Below are 26,183 nucleotides of genomic sequence, written 5' to 3'. Positions count from 1 at the left end.
GCTTACTTGCTAATAAGACTTAGATAAGAGGGCATGGTTAGAAGTGAGGACAGGCCAGGTGTGGTGGCTCATGCCTGTAAGCCCAGCACTTTGGGAGGCTGAGGTGGGCCGGTCACGAGGTCAGGAGTTTGAGACCAGCCAGGCCAACACAGTGAAACCCCCTCTCTACTAAAAATACAAACATTAGCTGGGTGTGGTGGCGGGTGCCTGTAATCCCAGCGGTTTGGGAGGCTGAGGCAGGAGAATTGCTTGAACCTGGGAGGCGGAGGTTGCAGTGAGCCAAGATTGCACCACTGCTCTCCAGCCTGGGTGACAGAGCACGACTCCATCCTGAAAAAAAAAAAAGTGAAGGCAAACGGTAATGCTAATATTCCTCTTTATTTCATGTGCTTTGCCTACCTACCTAGTCACAGTAAGTGCAGGACAACCTTGGCTTTCCACACAGTGAAGGTGCCTGCTTCTCTAAGCCTACCGACTAAGCACAGTAGGATAAAATTGAAAAAAAAAAAAAAAAAAGACATTGAAAATAGCACCAACAAGCTGTGGCGGCTCACGCTTGTAATCTTGGTACTTTGCGAGGCCAAGGTGGGTGGATCACTTGAGCTCAGGAGTTCAAAACCAGCCTGAGCAACATGATGAAACCCCATCTCTACAAAAAAAAAAAAATTAAAAAAAAAAAATAGGCATGGCATGCTCCTGTAGCCCCAGCTACTCAGGAGGCTGAGGTGGAAGGATCACCTGAGCCTGGTGGGTGGAGGCTGAAGCCATGATTGTGCCACTGCACTTGAGCCTGGGCGACAGAGCGAGACGGTCTCAAAAAAAAAAAAAAGAAAGAAAAGAAAGAAAAAAGAAAATAGCACCAAAAATGTAAAATACTTAGGGATAAGTTTGAAAAAAAAAAAGATGTGCAAGATCTGTAAATTGAAAACCAGAAAACATTACTGAGAGAACTGAAAGACAACCTACCCAAATGGAAAAATACACTATGTCCATGGATGAAAAGACTCAATATTGTTAAGGTGTTATTTGTCCCCAAATTGATTTGTAGATCCAACACAACCCTAATCAAAAGTCAGCTGGTTTTTTTTTTGTTGGTAGAAATTTATGGTTGATTCTAAAATTTATATGGGAATGAAAAGGACCTAGAACAGACACACACACACACAAACACACACACACACTTTAGAAAGAAAAACATAAAAACATAGTTGGATAACTTATACTACCTGTGGAGGGCAGATTCTAAGATGGCCCCATGACCATCTATTGCTTTTAACCAATAGAATATGGTGAAGGTGATGGGATGCCATTTGTGATTGCATTAAGTTATAAAAGACTCTCTTGCTAGCAGATCCACTCTAGAGTCTCTTCCTCTTCTCCTTTCTGGCCATGTTGAGGAAGCTCATGTAGCAAGGAACTGGGGAGGCCCTTTGAAGCTAAGGGTGCCCACCAACAGCCAAACAACAAAAAACTGAAGCTCTCAGTTTCCGTTTGCTAACTACCATGTGAGCTGGAAAGCGAATTATTTTTCAGTCCAGTCTCCAGATAAGAATCCAGCCCTGGCTTATAAACAACTTGACTGCAGTCTCTGAGATGCTTCACAGAGGATTTAACTAAACCATGCCTGGACTCTTGACCCACAGAGACTATGAGATAATAAATATACGTGTGTTAAGCCTCTAAATTTTTTTCTTTTTTTTTTTTTTTTTTGAGACGAAGTCTCACTCTGTCGCCCAGGCTGAAGTGCAATGGCATGATCTCGGCTCACTGCAAACTCCACCTTCCAGGTTCAAGTGATTCTCCTGCCTCAGCCTCCCGAGTAGCTGGGATTACAGGCTTGCGACACCATGCCCGGCTAATTTTTGTATTATTTATTTATTTATTTATTTATTTATTTTTGAGATAGAATCTTACTCTGTCACCTAGGTTGGAGTGCAGTGGCGCAATCTTGGCTCACTGCAAGCTCCGCCTTCCAGGTTCAAGCAATTCTTCTGCCTCAGCCTCCCAAGTAGCTGGGACTACAGGCATGTGCCACCATGCCCGGCTAATTTTTATATTTATTTATTTATTTATTTATTTATTTTTAGTCAGGATAGCGTTTCACCATATTGGCCAGGCTGGTCTCGAACTCCTGACCTCGTGATCCGCCTGCTTCCGCCTCCCAAAGTGCTGGGATTACAGGCATGAGCCACCGTGCCTGGCTAATTTTTGTATTTTTGGTAGAGACGGGGTTTCTCCATGTTGGCCAGGCTAGTCTCAAACTCCTGACCTCAAGTGATCCACCCGCCTCAGCCTCCCAAAGTGCTGGGATTACAGGTGTGAGTGACCGCACCTGGCCAAGCCTCTAAATTTGTAGTAATTTGTTATGTATCAATAGATAAATAATTACACTACCTGATCTCAAGATTTATTATATAGCCACAGTAATCAAGACAGTATGGTATTTGGCATAAAGAGATACACGGAACAGAATAGAGAGTCCAGAAATAGGCCCAGACATACATAACCAGTTGATTTTCAACACAAGTGCTAAGGCAATTTAATGGAGGCAATGCTTTCCACAAATGATGCTGGAACAATTGGATAGCCATGAGCAAAAAATTGAACGTTGATCTTTACCTTTCACCATACACAAAAATTCGCTGGAAATGGATTAGGGACTTGCTGGGCATGGTGGCTCACATCTGTAATCCCAGCGCTTTTTGAAGCCAATGCTTGAGGCCAGGCGTTCAAGACCAGCCTGGGCAACATAGCAAGACTCCATCTGTACGGAAAAAAAAAAAAAATTAGCCGGGGGTGTGATCCCAGCTACTCTGGAGGCTGAGGTGGGAGGATGGCTTGAGACTGGAAGGGCGAGGCTGCAAGCTGCAGTGAGCTATGATGGCACCACTGCACTCCACTCTAGCCTGGGTGACAGAGTGAGCCATTTCTCCAAAAAAAAAAAAAAAAAAAGGAAATGTTTAAAAGACTTTTATAGACAAATGGTCATAGCAATTTCATTTGTAATGGCACCAAGCTGAAAACAACCGAAATGTCCATCAACATGTGAATGAATATACAAATTGTCATATATCCATACAATGGAGCACACTGAGCAGTAAATGGAACAAACTTTTTTTTTCTTCCTTTCTTGGGAAAAGTGATGGTCAGGTTCAGGGAGACGAACTATTGATTTACACAACAACATGGGTGAATCTCAAAATACTTGTAGTGAGTGGAACAAGCCAGATCCCCTCTCCCCCAAATTATTCCAGTTATATAAAATACTATAAAATGAAAACTTATCTATGGCGACAGAAAAGAGATTAGCAGTTACAGAGGGAAGGGCAGAGGGGGACGAGAGGCAGGAAACAAAGAGGCAGGATTAAAGTCTGGCGGGGAATGAATAGGGTGGTTATATTGATTGTTGTGAAGGTTTCATGTGTGTATATTTGTTTCAAAACTCATCAGACCGCACACTTTAAACGTGTGTAGTTTTGTTTTTTTTTTTTAGTTTCACTCTTGTTGCCCAGGCTGGAGTGTAGTGGTGTGATCTCGGCTCACTGCAACCTCCGCCTCCCAGGTTCAAGCGGTTCTCCTGCCTCAGCCTCCCGAGTAGCTGGGACTACAGGTGCCTGCCACCACGCCCGGCTAATTTTGTATTTTTACTAGAGACGGGTTTTGCCATGTTGGTCAGGCTGGCCTCGAACTCCTGACCTCAGGTGATCCACCCGCCTCCGCCTCCCAAAGTGTTCGGATTACAGGCGAGAGCCACTGCGCCCGGCCATGTGCAGTTTATCGAATGTCAATTATGCCTTAATAGAAGTTGGGGGCTTGGGAAGGGGCAGAACTCAAACTTTCGGAAGACTCGAGGATCTAAATTTAGGGACGGAGGGAGGAGCTAGGTCGCGCATGCTCAGTCCTTCCTCCACGCTCACCAATCAGATGCCAGTTGCGTGACGGCGTGGGTGGAGCCAAATGTGGACCTGTGAGGAAGCCACGTGAGAGGGAAGCCAGTGAGGCAAGCGCCTCAGGAGTGCGTTGAGGCCCACGCGGAACTCGGGGAGCCTTTTATCCTGAGGACATAGGGGAAGAATTGGAGGACTAAATTCAGGCAAGTAATTTAAAACGGTGTGCATTTTAAAGCAGCAATTTGTAGCTGTGTTGAAAATGGGCTCAAGAGGGTGGGGAACGACCTGTTGTTGGCAGGCTGTGGAGATATCTATATCTATATATTTTTCTTTAATTTTTAATTTTTATTTATTTAATTTTTTTTCCTGTCAGCCTTCTCTTAAACCATGGACTCTAGAGGGAAAGGACCTCATATTTATCACTCAAGCATTCCTGCCCTACATGTACCCTTCCGCCTGTGGCTGGGAGTCCATATGTTTTTGTTGAAGGGGTTGACTAATCTCAGGTCACACTGCTTGTTAGAGCTTGGATTCAAATCTAGGTCTTTTTGTTGTCAAACCCTGAGGTCTTTCCTTTAAAGCACAATGAAAATCTAAAAATATTTGGTATTCGTTTTAGGATTCATTAGTCGAATCCCTTAAATGGCATTGCTGACCCTAAAATGCCCACCTTAAGAAATGCGAGACTTGTGAGGGGGTATGGAGGGATTTGTGTGTTTTCAGAAATTACACAAGATCGGCCCGGCACCGTGGCTCATGCCTGTAATCCCAGCACTTTGGGAGGCCGAGGCGGGCAGATCACTTGCGGTCAGGAGTTCGAGACCAGCTTGGCCAACATGGTGAAACCCTGTCTCTACTAAAAATACAAAAATTAGCTGGGCGTGGTGACAGGTGCCTGTAATCCCAGCTACTCGGGAGGCTGAGGCAGGAGAATCGCTTGAACCCGGGAGGCGGAGGTTGCAGTGAGCCGAGATCGCGCCACTGCACTTCAGCCTGGGCGCCCGAGTGAGACCCTGTCTCCGAAAAAAAAAGAAAAAAGAAAAAGAAAAAGAATATAACATATGTATTTTTTTTTTTTTCTGAGACAGAGTCTCACTCTGTCGCCCAGGCTGGAGTGCAGTGGCGCCATCTCGACCCACTTGCCAGCTCCGCCTCCCGGGTTCACGCCATTCTCCTGCCTCAGCCTCCCTAGTAGCTGGGACTACAGGCGCCCGCCACCACGCCCGGCTAATTTTTTGTGTTTTTAATACAGATGGGGTTTCACCGTGTTAGCCAGGATGGTCTGGATCTCTTGACCTCGTGATCTGCCCGCCTCGCCTCCCAAAGTGCTGGGATTACAGGCGTGAGCCACCGCGCCCGGCCATATGTATGTTATAAAGGACAGTATTTGAACAGACGCCTGTTATCCACCATTCATTTTATCTCCTCCCTACGGAGAGAGAATATGAATATTATTTTTACCCTTATTTTGGTTTTTTACCTTTATCTTTTGAGATGTTCTGTGTGCTACTTCATAATCCATTCCCATTCTTTTCCCCTCTGGGATGTAACTACCATCTTGACATTTGAGTTTACCCTTGCTTTTTCTGTATTGTTTAATATGTATATTTGTATCCTTAAACCACATAGTTTACTTTTGCATAGTTTTGAATTTTACAAATTAGAGTCATACCATAAGCATTCTTCTGCAGCTTGTTTGTTGTCACTCAGTATCATGTTTCTGAGATTTATGTATATCACAATTCATTTATCTGTTCTATTATGGATGGATTTAGTGTAGTTTTCAATATTTTGCTATTACAGTGCTGCTAAAAACATTCTTGTGCCTATCTCCTCTTGGCAATGCAGAAGATTTTCTGTAGTGGAATTGCTGTTTTATAGGGTGTGCACATCTTCAACTTTACCAAAGGGTCTGTTGGTTGTACCAGTTCACACTCTCACCAACAGTATCTAATAGTTCTCATTATTCTACCTCCTTAACTTTTGCCTGATTTAGTGGGTGAAATTGATGTCTCATTGTGGTCTTTGTATTTTCCTTACAAATAATGAGATTAGGCTGGGCAAGGTGGCTCATGCTTGTAATCCCAGCACTTTGGGAGGCCAAGGTGTGTGGGTCACCCGAGATCAGGAGTTCGAGACCAGTCTGGTCAACATGAAACCCCATCTCTACTAAAAATATAAAAATTAGCTGGGTATGGTGGCGCATACTTGTAGTCCCAGCTACTCAGGAGGCTGAGGCAGGAGAATCACTTGAACCCGGGAGGCGGAAGTTGCAGTGAGCTGAGATTGTGCCACTGCACTCCAGCCTGGGCGACAGAGCAAGACTCCATCTCAAAAAAAAAAAAAAAAGATTAAACTTTAAAAACATGATTTTTAGTCTGGGTGTGGTGGCCCATGCTTGCAGTCCCAGCACTTTGGGAGGCCAAGGTGGGAGGATTGCTTGAGTCCAGGAGTTGAAGACCAGCCTGGGCAACATAGTAAGACTCCATCTCTATAAATAAATAATGATTTTTGCCCTTTTCTTCTTCTGTGAAATAGCTGTAAATGACTTTTGCCTTAAAAAAAATAATTGTTGGCTGGGTGCGGTGGCTCACACCTGTAATCCCAGCACTTTGGGAGGCCAAGGTGGGTGGATCACAAGGTCAGGAGTTGGAGATGAGCCTGGCCAGCATGGTGAAACCCCGCCTCTACTAAAAATACAAAAAATTAGCCAGGCATAGTGGCACGTGCCTGTAGTCCCAGCTACTGGGGAGGCTGAGGCAGGAGAATTGCTTGAACCCAGGAGGTGGAGGTTGCAGTGAGCCGAGATCACGCCACTGTACTCCAGCCTGGGAGACAGAGCGAGACTCCGTCTCAAAAAAAAAATTGTTTTTCTTTTTATTTTTCTTAAGCACATCTTAATAATATGATTGCTTTTCTTTTGATTTATAGTTATTTATATATTAAATACCTATCATTTGATGGTTATATGTATTGCAAATACTTGTTCCTAGTTTTTGCCGTCTTTGCTTTATTTATAATCTCTTTTGATGACCTTTTTTATTTCTTTCTTTTTTTTGAGACAGGGTCTCACTCTGTCACTCAGGCTGGAATGTAGTGGTGTGATCTTGGCTCACTGCAACTTCCACCTCCCAGGCTCAAGTGATCCTCCCACCTCAGCCTCCTGAGTAGCTGGGACTACAGGCATGAGCCACCATACCTGGCTAATTTTTTAAATTCTTTTGTGGAGACAAGGTCTCACAATGTTGCCCAGGCTGGTCTTGAACTCCTGGGCTGAAGCAATCCTCTCACCTCAGCCTTCCAAAATGTTGGGATTATAGGCATGAGCCACCACACCCAGATGAATTTAAGTTTTTTTGTTTTGTTTTTGTTTTTTTGGGACAGGGTCTGGCTGTGTCATCCCTGCGGGAATGCATTGGGTCACAATCTTGGCTCACTGCAACCTCTGCCTCCCAGGCTCAAGCCATCCTCTGGCCTCAGCCTCGTGAGTAGCTGGGACTACAGGAGTGTACCACCATACCTGGCTATTGTATTTATTTTTTGTAGAGACAAGGTCTCACCATGTTGACCTGGCTGTTTTTGTACTCCTGGTCTCAAACAGTCCTCTCACCTCAGCCTCCCAAAGTATGGGGGTTATAAGTGCAAGCCATCACACCTGGCCTAGATTTATTTTTAATAAATCACTATATTTGTTTTCCTGCTATTTAGGATTTTTACATGGTGAGACTGGCCTGTCATATTCCTTTCTTGTACAGTTCTCGTTGGTTTTGATATCAAGATTATACTGAATTGGGGAGTGTTCCATCTTCTGTTCACTGGAAAAGTTTGTATAAGACTGAAGTGTTCTGGCCAGGCGCAGTGGCTCATGCCTGTAATCCCAGCACTTTGGGAGGCCGAGGTGGGGGGATCACGAGGTCAGGAGATAGAGACTATCCTGGCTAACACAGTGAAACCCCATCTCTACTAAAAATACAAAAAAATTAGCCGGGCGTGGTGGCGGGCGCCTGTAGTCCCAGCTACTCAGGAGGCTGAGGCAGGAGAATGGCGTGAACCCGGGAGGCGGAGCTTGCAGTAAGCCGAGATTGCACCACTGCACTCCAGCCTGGGCGACAGAGCGAGACTCCATCTCAGAAAAAAAAAAAAAAATGACTGAAGTGTTCTGTTATTCCTTGAACATTTGGGAGAACTCACCTGTACCATTTGAATTTTATTTTTTGTGGGAAGATTTTAAACTACTGACTCAATTTCTTTTTTTTTTTTTTTTTTTTTTTTTTGAGACGGAGTCTCGCTCTGTCACCCAGGCTGGAGTGCAGTGGCATGATCTCGGCTCACTGCAGCCTCTGCTTCCTGAGTTCCAGCGATTCTCCTGCCTCAGCCTCCTGAGTAGCTGGGATTACAGGCATGTGCCACCACACCCGGCTAATTTTTGTATTTTTAGTAGAGACGAGGTTTCACCACGTTGGCCATGCTGGTCTTGAACTCCTGACCTCAGGTGATCTGCCCGTCTTGGCCTCCCAAAGTGCTGGGATTATAGACGTGAGCCACCGCGCCTGGCCAGACTCAATTTCTTTAATCATCCTAGCTAAACCATTTTAGTTAATGGTTTTAAAGTTTTATTTCTATTCTTTTTAATTTTATTTCTATTCTTTTTTTTTCTTTTAGAGACAGGGTGTGGCTCTGTTGCCCAGGCTGGAGGGCAGTAACATGATCATAGCTCACTGTAACCTCAAACTCTGAGCTGAAGTGATCCTCCTTCCTCAGTCACCCGAGAAGCTAGGACTACAGTGATGTGCCACTGTGCCCAACTAATTTTTTAATTTTTTTGTAGAAACAGAGTCTTGGTATGTAGCCCAGGCTAGTCTTGAACTCCGGGCCTCAAGCGATTCTCCCACCTCAGTCTCCCAAAGCACCAAAGCACTAGGATTATAGGTGTGAGCCAACATGCTTAGTCTGTTTCTGTTCTTTTCAGTTTTTTTTTTTGTGTGTGTGTGTGATGGGGGCCTTGCTATTTTGCCCAGGCTGGTCTTGAACTCAGGGCTCTGGTGATCCTCCCACCTCAGCTTCCCAAGTAGCTAAGATTACAGGATTGTGCCACCATCCCTGGCTACTGTTTTTTTTTTTTTATTGGAGTATTACTGTCTATGCTTACCAAAGTCTAAAGTTAATCAATACCTTTATCCTTGTCCTAAACAGTACAAGGATCTCTAGAACACTTTAGCTCTGATCACTCCATCTCCCAATTTACATGCTGTTGACCAGTATTTTAGTTCTGTCCCATTAAAAAAAGAATCTCTCTTTTTTTTGGTATAAAAAAGTTTTATAACCAAGCTGTATGGACATTAGGGGGCTTAGGTCTCAGCAGCAGGCCACTGGGTATGTCAAAACTGATTGTTTACTCTAACACCTCAGACCACTGGTAGCACTGGATGTCCTGGAAGCTCTTCTTAATGGGCTGTATTGGTCAAGAGTAGATCTCACTCATCTCGATGATGGTGATGAGTTGAGATAACTTATATCGTGGTGATAGTCCCTCACTTATTTTGTTTCATACCAACTCTTGGTTTCATAGCTATAAGCTTTTTTCAATAAAGGCAAATTTCCTCTTTCAGTTCCTTGTTGCCCCCTCTGGTCTGTTGAGAGCACTGTGATATAACTTAGGGGTATGACCAATCAGTCTTCCTGGTTTTTCAGTCTGTCTTGACAGTTCCTTCAAAAGCCTCTGTTTTCCCGATCAGCTTCACCTCTTCTCTCGTGAAAGAGTACTTTTCCTAGATCAAAGTGATGTTTTTGCAATCCTTTTTTTTATCTAATTGCAGGAAACCTTCAAATCTAGTCTTGTCAGCTTCTTCAGTGCTCTCCAAATATCCCTCCATACTTCTTGACCACTTATATCAAATACGCATACCTTGTTTTATCATGCTTTGCTTTACTGCACTTTGCGGATACTGTGTTTGTTTTGTTTTTACAAATTGAAGGTTTTTACCAACTGTACATCAAGCAAGTCTATTGGTGCCAATTTTCCAACAGCATGTGCTCAAATTGTGTCTTTTTCTCACATTTTTGTAAATCTCATGATATTTCAAATGTTTTCATTATTACTGTATCTGTATGGCAATCTGTAAGCAGTGACCTGTGATGTTACTATTGCAATTGTTTTGGGGCACCATGAACCATGGCCAAATAAGATGGCAAATTTGATCTATCAATGTCATGGGTTTTGTTGTTGTTTTAGAGACAGGGTCTCATTCTGTCACCGGGGTTGCTGAAGTGCAGAGACATGATCATGGCTCACTGCAGCCTTGACCTCCTGGGCTCAATCAATCCTCCCACCTCAGCTTCCTGAGTAGCTGGGGCTACAGGCATGCACCACCATGCCTGGCTCATTTAAAAGTTTTTTGTTGTTGTTGTAGAGATGGAGTCTCACTATAGTGCCCAGGCTGGTCTCAAACTCCTGGACTCAAGTGATCCTCCTGCCTTGGCCTCCCAAAGTGCTGGGATTATGGGCATGAGCCAACGTGCCCAATCTTATGTGTATTCTAACTGCTCCATGACAGGCCACTCTCCCATCTCTCTCCCTCTCCTTGGGCCTCCCTATTCCTTGAGACACAACAATACTGAAAGTAGGCCAATTAATAACCCTACAATGGCCTGTAAGTGTTCAAGTGAAAGGAGGAGTTGCACATCTCTTGCTTTAAGTCAGAAGCTAGAAATGATTAAACTTAGTGAGGAAGACATATAGAAAGCTGAGACAGGCCAAAAGCTAGGCCTGTTGCACCGCACAACTAACCAAATTGTCAATGCAAAGGAAAAGTTCTTAAGGAAATTAAGAGTGCTAATCCAGTGAACACATGAATAGTAAGAAGCAAAATAACCTTATCTGATATGGAGAAAGTTTTAGTGATCTGGAAAGAAGATCAAACCAGCCATAACATTCCCTTAAGCCAAAACCGAATCCAGAGCAAGGCCCTAACTCTCTTCAATTCTGTGAATGCCAGCAGAGGTAAGGCAGCTACAGAAGAAAAGTTTGAAGCTAGCAGAGATTGGTTCATGAGGTTTAAGGAAAGAAGCCATCTGCATAACATAAAAGTAGAAGGTGCTTATGTAGAAGCTGCAGCAAATTAGCCAGAAGATCTAACTAAAATAATTGATGAGAGTGGCTACACTGAACAACAGAGTTTCAGTGTAGATGAAACAGCCTTCTGTTGGAAGAAGATGCCATCTAGAACTTTCATAGCTAGAGAGAAATCAATGCCTGGCTTCAAAGCTTCAAAGTACAGGCTAACTCTTTTATTAGGGTCTAATGTAGCTGGTGACTTTAGATTGAAACCAGTGCTCCGTTACCATTATGAAAAGCCTAGAGCCTTTAAGAATTATGCTGTGTCTACTCTGCCTGTGCTCTATAAGTGGAACAACAAAGCCTGGATGATAGCACTTTTTTTTTTTTTTTCTTACAGCATGGTTTACTGATTTATTTATTTTTTGAGACAAAGTCTAGCTCTGTCGCCCAGGCTAGAGTGCAGTGGTGCGATCTTGGCTTACTGCAACTTCCGCCTCCTGGGGTCAAGTGATTCTCCTGCCTCAGCCTCCTGAGTAGCTGGGATTAAAGATGCATGCCACCATGCATGGTTAATTTGTGTATTTTTAGTAGAGATGGGGTTTCACTATGTTGGTCATGCTGGTCTTGAACTCCTGACCTGGTGATCTGCCTGCCTTGGCCTCTCAAAGTGCTGGGATTACAGGCATGAGCCACCATGCCCAGCTGGTTTACTAAATATTTTAAGTCCACTCTTTAGATCTACTGCTCAGAAAAAAAGAGTTCTTTCAAAATATTACTGCTCCTTGACAGTGCACCTGGCCACCCAAGAGCTCTGATGGAGTTGTACAAGGAGAATAATGTTGCTTTCATACCTACTTACACAACATCCATTCTGTAGCCTATGGATCAAGGAATAATTTCAACTTTTAAGTCATTATTTAAGAAATACATTCCATATACAGTGATTCCCATAATGGATCTGGGCAAAGTAAATTGAAAACCTTCTGGAAAGGATTCACCATTTTAGATTCCATTAAGAATATTCATAATTCATGGGAGGAGGTCCAAATATCAACAAAAATAAGGGTTTGGAAGACATTGATTCCACCTGTCATGGATGACTTTGAGGGGTTCAAGACATCAGTGGAGGAGATAATTGCAGATGTGGTGGAAACAGCGAGAGAACTAGAATCAGAAGTGGAGCCTGAATATGTGACTGAATTGCTCAAATCTCATGATAAAACTTGAACAGATGGAGAAATCCTTCTTTTTTTTGTTTTTTGTTTTTTGTTTTTTTTTGAGACGGAGTCTCACTCTGTTGCCCAGCCTGGAGTACAGTGGTGCGATCTCGGCTCACTGCAAGCTCCACCTACTGGGTTCACACCATTCTCCTGCCTCAGCTTCCCGAGTAACTGGGACTACAGGCGCCCACCACCATGCCCAGCTAATTTTTTGTATTTTTAGTAGAGACCGGGTTTCACTGTGTTAGCCAGGATAGTCTTGATCTCCAGACCTCGTGATCCGCCCACCTTGGCCTCCCAAAGTGCTGGGATTACAGGTGTGAGCCACTGTGCCCGGCTGGAAATCCTTCTTATGGATGAACAAAGAAAGTGATTTCTTGAGGTGAAATTGACTCTGGTGAGAGTGCTGTGAACATTGTTGAAATGTCAACAATATATTTAGAATATTGCATAAACCTAGTTGATATGGCAGTGACAGTGTTTGAGAGGATTGACTCCAATTTTGAGGGAAGTTTACTGTGGGTAAAATGCTGTCAAACAGTATTGCACGCTATAGAGAATTTTGTTTTTTAAGAGACAGGCTTTGGCTGTGTCCCCCAGGCTGGAATGCAGTGGTGCAGTCATGGTTCACTGCAGCCTCGACCACCTGGGCTGGGCTTAAGTGATCCTCCTGCCTCAGCCTCCTGAGTAGGTGGGACTGCAGGCATGCTCCTCCACACCTGGCTAATTTTTGTATTTTTTGTAGAGAGGGGATCTCACTCTATTGCCTGTGCTCATCCAGAGCAGCCTGTCCAAAGCTGCTAGGCTTTCCTGTTCTGCCAGGCCAAGTTTAGGGTTTTGGGGCCTTCATGTATGCTAGAGAAGATGCAGGAAAATAGGCTTGATCTGGGTCAGTTCGGTTTCAGGCTGGGTGAAACTGAACCATGAATCTGCATAGAGTGTCAGAACCAGGGACAGCTCCTCCTGTCACCTTTGCTGCCTTTCCCCTGGCTTGGGCCAGGGAGCGAATGGGCAGATTTCATGATGGTATACTTCTCTAGCTTCTTTTCTCACTGCTTCTTGCTTCCATTTTTATGCAAGAATACTACTACTGATAGTTCCTGGTGTAATGTGCTATTTCTCACTTCATACTTTCTGTTAATGCTGCTTAGTACACCTTTCTCCCATCTTTCCTTTGCCTGGCTAATTCCTGCTCATCCTCACAGGCCTGTTTAAGTAGATATCTCTTCTATGTAACCTACCCTGATTATCCCAGACTAGATTAGACATACCTCCTCTTAGTTCCCATGTCGCCCATGTGCCTCTGTCATTACACTTAGTTTCATTGAAATTATCATCTATACTGTCCAGTACAGTAGCCACTAACCACATGTATTAAGCATTTGAAATGTGGCTAGTCTGAATTGAGATGTGTTATGTGTAGAATACACACTGAATTTCAGACTTACATAAAAATATAAAATATTAGTAATTTTTTTTTTTGAGACGGAGTCTTGCTCTGTCACCCAGGCTGGAGTTCAGTGGCATGATCTCGGCTCACTGCAACCTCTGCCCCCTGAGTTCAAGCGATTCTTCTGCCTCAGCCTCCCCAGTAGCTGAGTAGCAGGCGAGCGCCACCATGCCCAGCTAATTTTTGTATTTTTAGTAGAGATGGGGTTTCACCATATTGGCCAGGCTGGTCCTGAACTCCTGACCTCATGATCTGCCCACCTCGGCTTCCCAAAGTGCTGGGATTACAGGGGTGAGCCACTGCACCCGGCCCAATATTAGTAATTTTTATATTGATATGTTGATTTGGGGGGTTAAATATATTACTAAAATTAATTTCACCTCTTTCCTTTTTATTTTTATTTATTTATTTTTTGAGATGGAGTCTCGCTCTGTCACCCAGGCTGGAGTGCAGTGGCGCAGTCTCGGCTCACTGCAATCTCTGCCTCCCGGATTCACGCCATTCTCCTGCCTCAGCCTCCCAAGCAGCTGGGACTTTAGGCACCCACCACCATGCCCGGCTAATTTTTTTTGTATTTTTAGTAGAGATGAGGTTTCAACTTGTTAGCCAGGATGGTCTCGATCTCCTGATCTCATGATCCTCCCAGCTCGGCCTCCCACAGTGCTGGGATTACAGGTGTGAGCCACCACGCCCAGCTCCTTTTTAATTTTTATAACATGGCTAAAAGAAATTCTAAAATTACATATTTAGCTCATATGATACTCCTGTTGGACAGCACTGATATATGTATTTGTTTCTTCTTAGTGGTATGGACTGGCTCAATTACATCCTTGTAGCTTTGAATTTCTGGGGCACACTACATGGGGATGGGTAGGGATACCTGATGCTCATCCTCAGAACTTGGAGGCTGGAGTAGCAAATGTCCAATAGACATTATTGCATTATTTTCCGTCCAGAAACTCGGCCTCTTTCTCTTCTTAACTCAGGTTATTTTGTATGTCTTCTTATTGGTTCTTATAGATTTTCTCATACAAACCACAAACATCTCATGAAGTTTATTTCCAAGAATTTTGAGTTGGATATTGTATCATATAGTTTCTAATTAGTTATTACTGGTACCAGCAGTGAATGCTACAGATTTTTGCTTATTTTTTTGAATCCTTTTACTTATTTAATCTGTTAATTATACTACATTGATTTCTTTTTTTCCTCAGTTGTTTTTTTTTTTAACATTAAAAAGAGGAAAACGTAGATGGGGATGCAAACTTTTCTCAGGCCATTCTTATTATATTGGCTCCAGGAAATTCTTCGTATAGAGAAGATATCTAGGTAGGAGACTCTGGCCCACACAGCAGAGGCCCTTAGGTGTGAGTTAGCTATGGACTGAGATGCAGGGATGAAATGGAAACAGAAGGAGCCAATAGGTTTGGTGGAACATATATCAGGGATTACTGAAAGAAGTTTATCAGCATAAAAAAGTAAAATGCAGGGGCTGAGCACGGTGGCTTATGCCTGTAATCCCAGCACTTTGGGAGGCCGAGGCGGGTGGATCACCTGAGGTCGGGAGTCTGAGACCAGCCTGACCAACATGGAGAAACCCCGTCTATACTAAAAATACAAAATTAGCCAGGTGTGGTGGTGCATGCCTGTAATCCCAGCTACTCGGGAAGCTGAGGCAGGAGAATTGCTTGAACCTGGGAGGCGGAAGTTACTGTGAGCCAAGATCGTGCCATTTGCACTCCAGCCTGGACAATGAGAGCAAAACTCCGTCTCAAAAAAAAAAAAACAAAAAAAAAAAACCTAAAATGCAGCTGGGCGCAGTGGCTCACACCTGCAATCCCAGCATTTTGGGAGGCTGAGGTGGGCAGATCACCTGAGGTCAGGAGTTTGAGACCAGCCTGGCCAACATGGCACAAAAATTAGCTGGGTGTGGTGGCATGTGCCTGTCACCCCAGCTACTTGGGCGGCAGAGGCACGAGAATTGCTTGAACCTGGGAGGCGGAGGCTGCAGTGACCCAAGATTGCACCCCTGCACTCCAGCCTGGGCGACAGAGTGAGACTCTGTCTCAAAAAAAAAGCAAAATACCGTCTGGATTTCCATTTTACTCTGCCACTTTGCCTAGCTGAGAGTGAAGTCCCTGATTATAGGTGCACTCTGCAGAAAGACTTTGAGAGGCTGGGGCCAGGCTTGACTTCACTAGCTGCTTTGGAGATGGGTCAGAATAGTGACTACTGCCTTTGCACAAAGTTAAGTATAAGGTTGAGTATTTAGAATAGGGGAGTCAGACTCTTCTTATGGAATGCTGAGGTTCCAGCTCAGTTACATCAGGGCAGAGGTCTTCCTGAAACCTTTGAGAGTTTTTTGAGAGAGTTTTTCTGAGTGCTTTTTGATGCCATCTTGTTGATCAGGTAAACCCAAATTTACTGATCATTCTAGGCACAGCTTGTGCCAAGCACTAAAGGAGGACAGCAATGCATCTGATATTGTCCCTGTTTTTAAGGAACTTAGATTATAGTGTGGAGCCAGGTGTGGTAGCTCACCTTTGCCCTGGTGTAACTGAGCTGGGACCTTTGCCCTAGTGTAACTGAGCTGGGACCTCAGCATTCCATAAGAAGAGTCTTTGGGAGGCTGAGGCAGGGGGATTGCTTGAGCCCAGGAGTTCAAGACCAGCCTGGGCAATATAGCGAGACCCTCATCTCTACAATAAGTAAGTAAATAAATAAATAAAAAGTCAGGCGTGGTGGCATGCGCCTGTAGTCTCAGCAACTCGGGAGACTGAGGTGGGAGAATTACTTGCGCCTGAGAGGTGGAGACTGCAGAGTCCAGATAGTGCAACTGCACTACAGCCTGGGCAACAGAGTAAGACCCTGTCTCAAAAAAAGGATATAGTGTGAGAGGCAAGTAATGATTATGATAGCAGCTGATACTTTGCTTGCATTCTTTTTAGGCACTGTTCTAAAGTGTTTTTGTTTCGTTTTGTTTTTTGTTTTTTGAGATGGAGTCTTGCTTTGTTGCCCAGGCTGGAGTGCAGTGGCATGATCTCGGCTCACTGCAACCTCTGCCTCCCGGGTTCAAGCGATTCTTGTGCCTCAGCCTCCCGAGGAGCTGGGACTACAGGCGTGTGCCATTATGCTCAGCTAATTTTTGTATTTTTAGTATAGATGGGGTTTCGCCATGTTGGCCAGGCTGGTCTCGAACTCCTGACTTCAGGTGATCTGCCCGCCTTGGTCTCCCAAAGTGCTGAGATGACAGGCGTGAGCCACTGCGCCCAGCCACTGAAGTGTTTTCATGTATTAACTCATTTAATCTTCACAGCAGCCAAATGAAGTAGGTACTATTACCACCGCCATTTTACAAAGGAGGAAATTGAGACATGGAGAAGTTAAATAACGTGCCTACTATTACATGTCTAGTAAATGCAGGGCCAGTATTGAAATCGAGACAGTCTGGCTCCAGAGTCTTTGTTCTTCACCTCTACTTCCTATGTAGAGCAGTAATTCTCATAGTCCCCAGATTGGCAGCATCATCAGCCTTATCTGGAAACCTGTTAGAAATGCACATTTTTGGGTCCCACCCAACGCCTACTGAATTGAAAACTCTAGAGGCAGGGCTTACCAATCCAAGTTTTGTTTTTTGGTTTTTGGTGTTTTTTGAGACGGAGTTTCACTCTTGTTGCCCAAGCTGAAATACGATGGCGTGATCTCAGCTCACTGCAACCTCCCCCTCCCTGGTTCAAGCTGTTTTCCTGCCTTAGCCTCCTGAGTAGCTGGGATTACAGGTGTCTGCCACAACACCTGGCTAATTTTTTGTATTTTTAGTAGAGATGAGACTTCACCATGTTGGCTAGGCTGGTCTTGAACTCCTGACCTCAGGTGATCCACCTACCTCGGCGTCCCAAAGTGCTGGGATTACAGGCGTGAGCCACTGCGCCCAGCCACCAATCCAAGTTTTAACAAGCTTTCCAGGTGATTCTGATGGTTGCTGTTTGAGAACCTCTAGAAGCAAGGCATGGTATAAGTGTCAGAAATTAATCTCCTCATGAGTAAGGACTGGTTATGGTCCGCCCCTTAAGTTCCCAGCCTCTGCATGGCATCTAGTGTAAAGCAGAGATCAAAAATTTGTGTGAGTTTATGGGAAAGTGATGTTTGAGCCGGGTCTCTTACCCCGCCTATCACTGCACCAGACCGAATAGGAGGGAGAATGGGAGTTCCCAGAAACTTTGAGACTAGCAAGGAAGTGGTTGTGATACTTGTAGCAAGATATGATAAGGGTCTGCACCAGCATAAGAAACCATCAGAATGGCAGCAAATCATGTGAGAGCGGTTCAGAAGGTAAACATGTCAAGACATGGTGAACAGCTGAATAGATGGAAAGAACAAGGGATAGAGGAACTGTCATTTCTTACATGAAGGTGCTATTCGCCGAGATAGGAAGCACAGGGCAAGTATGTTTGTGAGTGAAAGATAAAGTGTTTGGTTTGGACTTCTTAAATTCGAAGTGCTGGTAGGATATCCAGGTGGAGCTGTCCAGCAGACACTTGGAAATGTGAGTCTGAGACATGGTTGGAAACAGAGATTTGGAAGGATAGTTGGGCCGTAAAAGTGGATGAGACCTTCAAGGTGGAGAGTGGAATGAGAAGAGAGCTGGGTTTGGAACCACAGTGAACAGTTAATGAGGCAAAAGCAAAAGGGGCCCTTTAGAAAGACTGAAAAGGACTTAGGCAACAGGAGACTGCAGAAGATGCCGCAGCCAAGTAGAAGGCTCAGAAGGGAAGTAGAGGCAGAGAAATAATTGAAAAGTATCCTTTGGATTTCAACCCCAAAAGTCATTTAAGTGACGTGGTGAGGGCAGAAGCTGATTGACAGTTCAGGCATGAACTGTAGATGAGAAAGTGGAGGCAGGTGCTTCCCAGGTCCGGCGGATAGAGCTCTGCAGCCACACTTAAGTTCGAACTGTGACATCTTCCAGGGTAGGCAGGGTCTACTTATCTGTGGTCTCAGCGTCCAGCACACGGCCTGGAAGAGGGGGTGGCGTCAGTGAGTTCAGTGACTAGGGACGGAGAAAGACTTCGTGGAGGCAGTCGCTTTGCAGTCAAGGCTTGAAGGATGAGGGTGATTGGGAGGAGAGGTGGGAGGCAGGGCCCCTGGGCGCTGGAATGCCAGGGGGTCTGGGAATGAGGTGGGGTTCCCATAATGTGTGCGCGCAGCTCGGTGCGACAGGCGGGGGCTGTGTGTAGGTTTGGAGGGACCTATTTGGGGAAAAGACACAGGGCTGAAGGCTGCTGTGGCGGGATGTCCCTTCGCCCTGCCCCACTTATACCACTGCGCGGTTCCAAGGCACCTCTACTGGCGCCCTCCCGCCGGCCTGCATGGCGACGGGTGACCGCCAGGGGCCGCTGCCTTGGGTCCCCGGTGCCCCCGCCCCTCTCCATTGGCCTTTGTTGCCGTCGGAGCGCCCCGCTTGACTCGTTCCGGTCCGCCCCCTGGGCCCGGCGGTCGCGCCTGCGCACTGGCAGCTGGCCGGGCGCTCGCAGTGGGAGCTGCTGCAGGCTCCGAGGCGGCGGCAACGGAGGCTGCGGGGGCGGCGGCGCGAGCGGCCGGGCTTGGTAGGGGAGCCGAGCCCGGCCCGGGAACCCGAGCAGCGAGAGTGCGGGGTACCTAGGCCCCTCACGCTGGACTTCACAGTCTCCGGGCCGCCTGACCTCCGCACGGGTATATGGGATGGAAGCGGGACCCTCGGGAGCAGGTAAGGGCCCCCAGGAGGGGGAACGGTGCATGCTCCAAGGACTGGGGGCTCCCGCATGAAAAGCGTGGTTTCCAAGTGATGGAAGCGCTCCTGAGTGAGGAGAAGGACTCTCCCACGATGGGGGCCCAGTTTGAAGGAGGCTGTGTGGCAGTTCCGGGGGAGAACCATGTGAAGAGAGCCCTGAGATGGGGGCTGTTTGTCCAAGGAGGCTGTATACAGTCCTGCGGGTTGGAAGTAATCTGGGAAAAGGGCCTGCACGCACGGAAGGACTCCCAGACATCCGTGGAGGCCTACGGAGAGGCCCGGCAGGTGGCAGGGGACGGGCTCCAGGTGTCCAGGAGAGGAGGGGGCGACACAGATGGGCCTGGAGCTACCGCATGCCGGGGGCGGGGGCTCCGCTGGGCTGGAATAGGCTAATGTCTCTTGGGAGAAGGCGCCAGAGCTGGACTGTGAGCTCCGCCCCACCGGGCCTGACGCGAGGGCGAGGGCGAGGGTCAGGGGGCGGTGGGTGGGGACCCAGTCCCGGGATTGCCCCCCGTGGGTCTGGGGAGTCGGAGCGGAGGCTCCAGAGCATGCGCGGAGGTGGCAGCTGGAAGGGGCTGCCCGACGTGGTGGGGGCGTGGCTGTCCGAATACCCCCACCTCTCCACCCCACCCCCCCCCGCCCCGTTTGGCTTGGAAAAAGGAGCGTGCTGATGGGGTGCATTCTCTCTTAGGTTATGCTGGCAGAGTGCAAATGGTTATGGTCCCCTCCCCCATTTTAGGGGCTCCTACACATGGCCCTCAGTCACAGTTTGCTAAGAATGGGTTGAGGGAAGCTGCCAAAGTGCATTTTTCTGCCACAGGAAAGACTGGGACCCAAGCAATGGGTTCTGGGGGTGGGTCCTCCTGAAGATAGGCCTTAGGAAAGGTATTGGTTACGGAGGAATCAAGGACAGGGCAGGGGCTACCTGGAAGGAGTTGTCTGCTTGGTTTGCAAGTTTCTGCTGCAATACTGAGTAGTGATGGGTGCTTTCAATCCAAAGATTTTCCATTGAATTGTCTGTTAAGGTTCCACTCTACATTTATAACATTTATTCTAATATTTCTTAATATTTTCATGTCTCCTATCTTCCACTGCATATCTTTCTGTTTTCCTCTCCCCACTCCCCAGAAACTGTCAGGGCTGTCTTTAGAGCCAAGATCTAAACCTACAAACAAGTTGGAGGATGGGGGAGTTTATAGCCTTCACCCTGGTGAGGCCTAGGTGATAGCCTTAACTTCTTATTTGCAGGCAATGAGGAGGAAAAGACATAGGAACAGAGGATAAACTGAGGCAGGATTGCCTCAAGAAAACTGGAGTCCTTAGGATGGGCTGTGGGGTGGTGATACCTCTTGTGTCTTAAGTGTCCTACCCTGTGATGGGACGAGGAGCCTGGACCTGGGAATCCTTCAGGTCATCTCTCACCACTTCCTTACATTTGGTCTGGGGATGGGAATCAAATTTCCATTTGGGACATGAACTTCATTACTTTCCTAGTGGAATTATTTTGTTTTTTTGTAGCAGACCTAACTCCCTCCCACCCTCCCAAGGAAATAGCTCCTACCACCTCACTCAAGTTATCCATTTAGTAATCTCTAAGTACTTAGTGACTGTTTTCTCTCTTAACAACCAACCTTGTGTAGACTGTGTAGTCCTAAGGATAAACGCAGGGAGCAACTGACTTGAGTACTTTCTCTCTGTCAGGCCCCTGTCTCCATCCCAGGAACTCCTGTTTTTCAAGGGCTGGGGACTATTTCCAACAACCCATGAACTAGAGTAGTGGGGTAGGTCATTGAGGTCCACATGGATTGCTGGTTGCTGGTACCCATTCTAGACTAATGATTTTTATCCTGATTAATTCCTAATAGGCTCTGGAGTGATGAAAAATTGACTTTTTAAAAATTTGTTACAAAAAATAAGCTTCTAGGAAAGGAGCTAGAACCTGCTGTTTGGAGTCAGCCATAGCCTTGGGGAAAGCCTAATAGAACAGGCTTTGCCTCAGTAAAGGGTATAATTGATATTCAGTCTGGAAGCTGCAGATTGAGGGACCCCATAACTGCCTACTTCTTAGGCCTGGACTGTTCTCTTGTAAGAAGTTACAGTGGTATCCCAAGGTGGCCTGAGGACATAATACACAAAACTAAAGCGTTGTGTGAAAAACAACAACAAAAAACCCCCAAAAAACTAAAGCATTGTTGCTAGCCTCACTGGGCTTATGCCCAGGTCTGCCATCTGTGCTCAGGTGTGTTCCAAGCACATACAGTGGATTGGGTGCTCCCTGAGGGTAGAAGCAGTGTCTGGTTTATTTGTAGAACTAGCAAGTGCCTAGTGTATAGGCCCTGGCACAGAATACATGTTTGTTTATTAAATCAAATCACATTCAAGTGTGAACGTAAATGGTTAAGCACGTATGTGGATATTTAATAAAGTGTATACTCACATGGAACAGATCCTTTTTGGAGAGATTGGCTTGTTAGTCTTTGCTTGCCCACCAGCTAACCTAACCTAACCTAACCTTGAATTTGTGTCTTTTGAATAGGCAGTCTGGCTCCTTGGGAGGTGTGTGGGCCTCAGAACTGCAAGAAAGGAATCCTGAGCCAGGGTTTTCAGCTCTGTTACTTTTCCTTCTCTGGGCTCCTTGGGGATGGGGGAGGGGGAGTGTCCTTTTCAGGGCCCCTCCCTCCTTGCTTTTGTCTGAAGAGAAGGGCCCCGCCCCTTTCCCCCTAGGCCCAAGCTTTGTCCTCTGTGCTGGGGCCCTCATCTGCATCACAAAGTGGCCGTCTGTCCCTGTCTGGGTCTGTAGGGAAGTGTCTCCCTTTCTCAGACTAAAAGCTGGGGTAAGGGGGGCGGGGAGGAGACTGTGCTGTTGTTAGGCTTTCAAGGGGATGGAATGGGAGAGAGGTTCCTGCTTCCTGCCGTCTTTCCTAGTTTGGAGATGAAGTGGGGGTGTGGGCTCCCCTGTTTTCCCAAAGCCTCTTTGGAGAGGAAGGTGCTCTAAGGCTATGTGTGGTATGTAGTCGGGTTTCTGGGGAAGAGAAGGCTTTGAGGCTAGAGTGTCTGTCCCATCCCCCATCATTTCTAACTAGCCCCCCAGCTCTAGGGGTTATCTTTCTCCCAAGGCCCCAAATGATTATTCAGTCTGGGAGGGGAAGAAGGTGAATGAAATATAAGAACTTGGGGAGGGAAAGCATGTCTCTTACTGGCTACACCCACAAACGTGCACGTTTGTCTTGTGTAGTGTTTATAATTGTTTCTGGGCAATTGCAGGTGTTCGTGTGTTTGTGTGCTGTGTGTGCTTGTGTGTTTTTGTGGTGTGTCTGTGGATATGTTTGTTCATTCATTTCATATCAGTATGTTGAATACTTCCTGTGTGTGTGCCAGACACTGGAGATTAAGCAGTGACCAAGGCAGATATAGTCCCTGCCTTTGAAGAACTCAGTCTAGGGCAGTGAAGGATACGTGTGTAAGTGTAAATTGCCAAGGTCTAAGTGTGTGTTTGGATGTGTGTGATGGGAATGTGTGTCTGTCTGTCCGTGAGCTTGTGTGCAATTTCTGTCCAGCACTTTCTGAGGTAGGCAGCCAGGTGCTAGTAGATAGGTTTTCACTTCCCCATGTAGCTGAGTCCTGAAGACCTTTTCCATCCAGGCTGGGCCTTCATTTCCCTGTCTGCAAAAGTGGGACTGGGCTTGGACAGGTGGTTAGAGGGAAACAGAGCAGCTTAGCTCTGGGAAGCTGCCCCTCCCATGAATGGTTCTGACCTCTTCCTGACCCCCAGCTGAGGATATGCCCCATCCCCCCAGCTTGTCTGACTGTGAAAGCAGAAGTCTGGTAATGGGAGGTTCTGGGCTGGTTTATCCCTCTCTTCTCCCACCTGGGCTAGTTCTCTACTGCCAAGAATAATAGTAGCATATTATTCCCTTTTTTTTTCTCTCTTCCCCCCAAGCTAGAAAATAAGACTGGAGACAGCAGCCAGACTGGCAAAAGAGGGTAAAGTAGCTGGATCTGGCTCTACCCTATCCCTTTCCCAAGGGCCTCCTCTGTCTTGAAATTGATCTCTTCTGCTGCTGTCTGGACCTTCTGTGTGGAAGGATCTGTGGGGCATGGAGAGAATCTTGTGTTCTTCGCAGAGCCGATGTCTCTTCTCCAGCATTCTAATTGCCACCTCTTCTTCCCAAACCCGTTAGTTCTTTCTTTATTCAAGCTTTTTTTTTTTTTTATCATTGTCTCCCCAGTTGCCGCTTTGTTTCTTCCTGCCTGAGCTTCCAACCCTAACCTCTTTTGCCCCACCCCTTGACTCCAGCCTTCTCTTTCTCCTGGCCTTTTTCTATTGTGACCTCCAGCTCTGTCCTCTTTTCCAACCCCCTTTCTCTTTTCCTTAGTCTCCAAACTCTATCCTTTGAGCCTTTTCTCGTTTTCCCTCTCTCCAACTCTCGCCATTCAGTTGCCTTAATCCTGCCTCAAACACTGACCCTGCCCTCCCCAGCCTGGCCTTGTCTGGATCTTCTTCCTGCCCACCTATAAAGGAACATCAAGGTTATGCCATTTTGTATTCAGCATGGTGACGAATGGAGTGAGCATCTGGCTGGCAGAGAATAGAAATTCTTGATCTGCTAGATACCTGGTGGAGGCAAGTGTCTTACTCTAGTAGAAGAAAGAAAGGGTTTTGTTACTAGGAGCCAGATTTAGTCTCTCTGCTTAACATGCAATAGGAACTTATTATATATTAACTTAATGAATTAAAAATAGATGATAAGGATAATTTTCCTAACTGGAGAGAGATTAAAAAAGAAAAAAAAAAAACACAGAGGAGCTTGAGATATCCCCTGGAAGCCCTTGGCTGGGTTGGGTAGCAGGAAAGAGGCATTCTCTGTACTCTCGTGTTCCTGTTCTGGGAGGCCTTGTTCCTTCTCTGATAAGAGTAGTTAGGAGATTGCCAGACTTTACCCTCACCAGCCTCTTTGTCTTGTAGCTGCGGGCGCTTACCTGCCCCCCCTGCAGCAGGTGTTCCAGGCACCTCGCCGGCCTGGCATTGGCACTGTGGGGAAACCAATCAAGCTCCTGGCCAATTACTTTGAGGTGGACATCCCTAAGATCGACGTGTACCACTACGAGGTGGACATCAAGCCGGATAAGTGTCCCCGTAGAGTCAACCGGTAAGTGATGCACACCTGAGCCACCAAATCTGAAAGACACCAACCTTGAAAGAGGGGCCAGAAAGGTAAAAGAAAAACCAGTAGAGGGTAGTATCACCAAATCTAAGCAAGTTTTTGAGCGGGAGATGCCAAGTAGGGTAAATGCTGAAAAATAGTCCAATTGGACTTCGCTATTGGAAGATTATTAGTGGCTTTTGCCAGAGCAATTTCAGCAGAAAGTAGTTGAGATAGTTAATCTAAGTACATTGAGTTAAGAAATAAGTACAGTGCCTACTACATTTCAATATTAGTTGAATGAATAAAGAGTTTTAAAGAATGAGATATGGGTATGTTTACAGATTAAGGAGAAGGAGCTAGTAAAGAGGGAGAAGTTAAAGGTATGGGACAGAGGGGAGAAATGAATGGGATGTCCTTGATGAGGCAGAAGGACATTGTAGGATGCACAGTTGGAGGAATTAGCCTTATTTAGAGGAAGTGATATTTCCTTTTTTTTTTTTTTTTTTTTTGAGAGGGAGTTTTGCTCTTATTGCCCAGGCTGGAGTGCAATGGTGTGATCTGAGCTCACTGCAACCTCCGTCTCCCAGGTTTAAGCGATTCTCCTGGCTCAGCCTCCTGAGTAACTGGGATTACGGGCATCTGCCACCATGCCCGGCTAATTTTTTTGTATTTTTAGTAGAGACGGAGTTTCACCATGTTGCCCAGGCTGATCTCTAACTCCTGACCCTAGGTGACCTGCCCACTTTGGCCTCGCAAAAGTGCTGGGATTACAGGCGTGAGCCACTGTGCCCAGCCTCTGTGATATTTCTTTAATTAATTTTATTATTTGAAAACTATATGTATAATATTAAAAAATTCAAATATTACAAAAAGAATAATAGTGAAAAATGTCTCCTTACTATCCTGGTCTCTAGTCTCCCAGTACCATTAATTGTTACCTTTTTTTTTTTTTTTTTTTTTGAGACAGAGTCTCCCTCTGTCGCCCAGGCTGGAGTGCAGTGGCGCCATCTCAGATCACTGCACCCTCTGCCTCCTAGGTTCAGGCAATTCTCGTGCCTCTGCCTCCCGAGTAGCTGGGATGACAGGCAAACGATTCTTCTGCCTCAGCCTCCTGAGTAGCTGGGACTACAGGTGCCCCCCACCACACCCAGCTAATTTTTAGGTAATTTTAGTAGGGACAGGGTTTCACCATGTTGACCAGGCTGGTCTCAAACTCCTGACCTCAAGTGATCTGTCTACCTAGGCCTCCCAAAGTACTGGGATTACAGGCATGAGCCACCATGCCTGACCAATTGTTACCATTTTTTTTTTTTTTGAGACGGAGTTTCACTCTGTCATCCAGGCCAGAGTGCAGTGGCGTAATCTCGGCTCACTGCAACCTCTGCCTCCTGGATTCAAGCGATTCTTCTACCTCAGCCTCCCTAGTAGCTGGGATTACAGGCACCCACCACCACGCCTGGCTAATTTTTGTGTTTTTAGTAGAGACAGGGTTTCACTATGTTGGCCAGGCTGGTCTCAAACTCCTGACTTCAAGCAGTCTGCCTGCCTCAGCCTTCCAAAGTGCTGGGATTACAGGCATGACCCATCATGCCTGGCCAGTTGTTACCATTCTTGAATATGCTTCCAGATACTTTTCTACATATATACAG

At 46.1% G+C, this 26,183-nt stretch overlaps 1 protein-coding gene across 4 annotated transcripts in view; it reads left to right on the top strand.

Annotated features, from left to right (window-relative positions):
• Positions 1-19,076: 19,076 nt before the first annotated feature.
• Positions 19,077-26,183, top strand: part of AGO1 (argonaute RISC component 1) — a 45,598-nt gene continuing 38,491 nt past the window's right edge. Inside the window, exons 1-2 of one of the 4 annotated variants that reach the window (XM_054496120.2) lie at positions 19,077-19,363; positions 24,354-24,537. In XM_054496120.2, coding sequence (XP_054352095.1) covers positions 19,339-19,363; positions 24,354-24,537 — 209 coding nt within the window. In that variant the 5' untranslated portion in view covers positions 19,077-19,338. Of the gene's footprint in view, positions 19,364-22,216; positions 22,394-24,353; positions 24,538-26,183 lie in introns of those variants that run through there. The other 3 variants (XM_063665911.1, XM_063665917.1, XM_063665920.1) reach the window with 3 other exon arrangements.

Source organism: Pongo pygmaeus, chromosome 1 (assembly GCF_028885625.2).
Source record: "Pongo pygmaeus isolate AG05252 chromosome 1, NHGRI_mPonPyg2-v2.0_pri, whole genome shotgun sequence".
Lineage (NCBI taxonomy): Eukaryota > Metazoa > Chordata > Mammalia > Primates > Hominidae > Pongo > Pongo pygmaeus.
The sequence above is the reverse complement of the archived record's forward strand: the minus strand, read 5'-3'. Positions and strand labels throughout refer to the sequence as shown.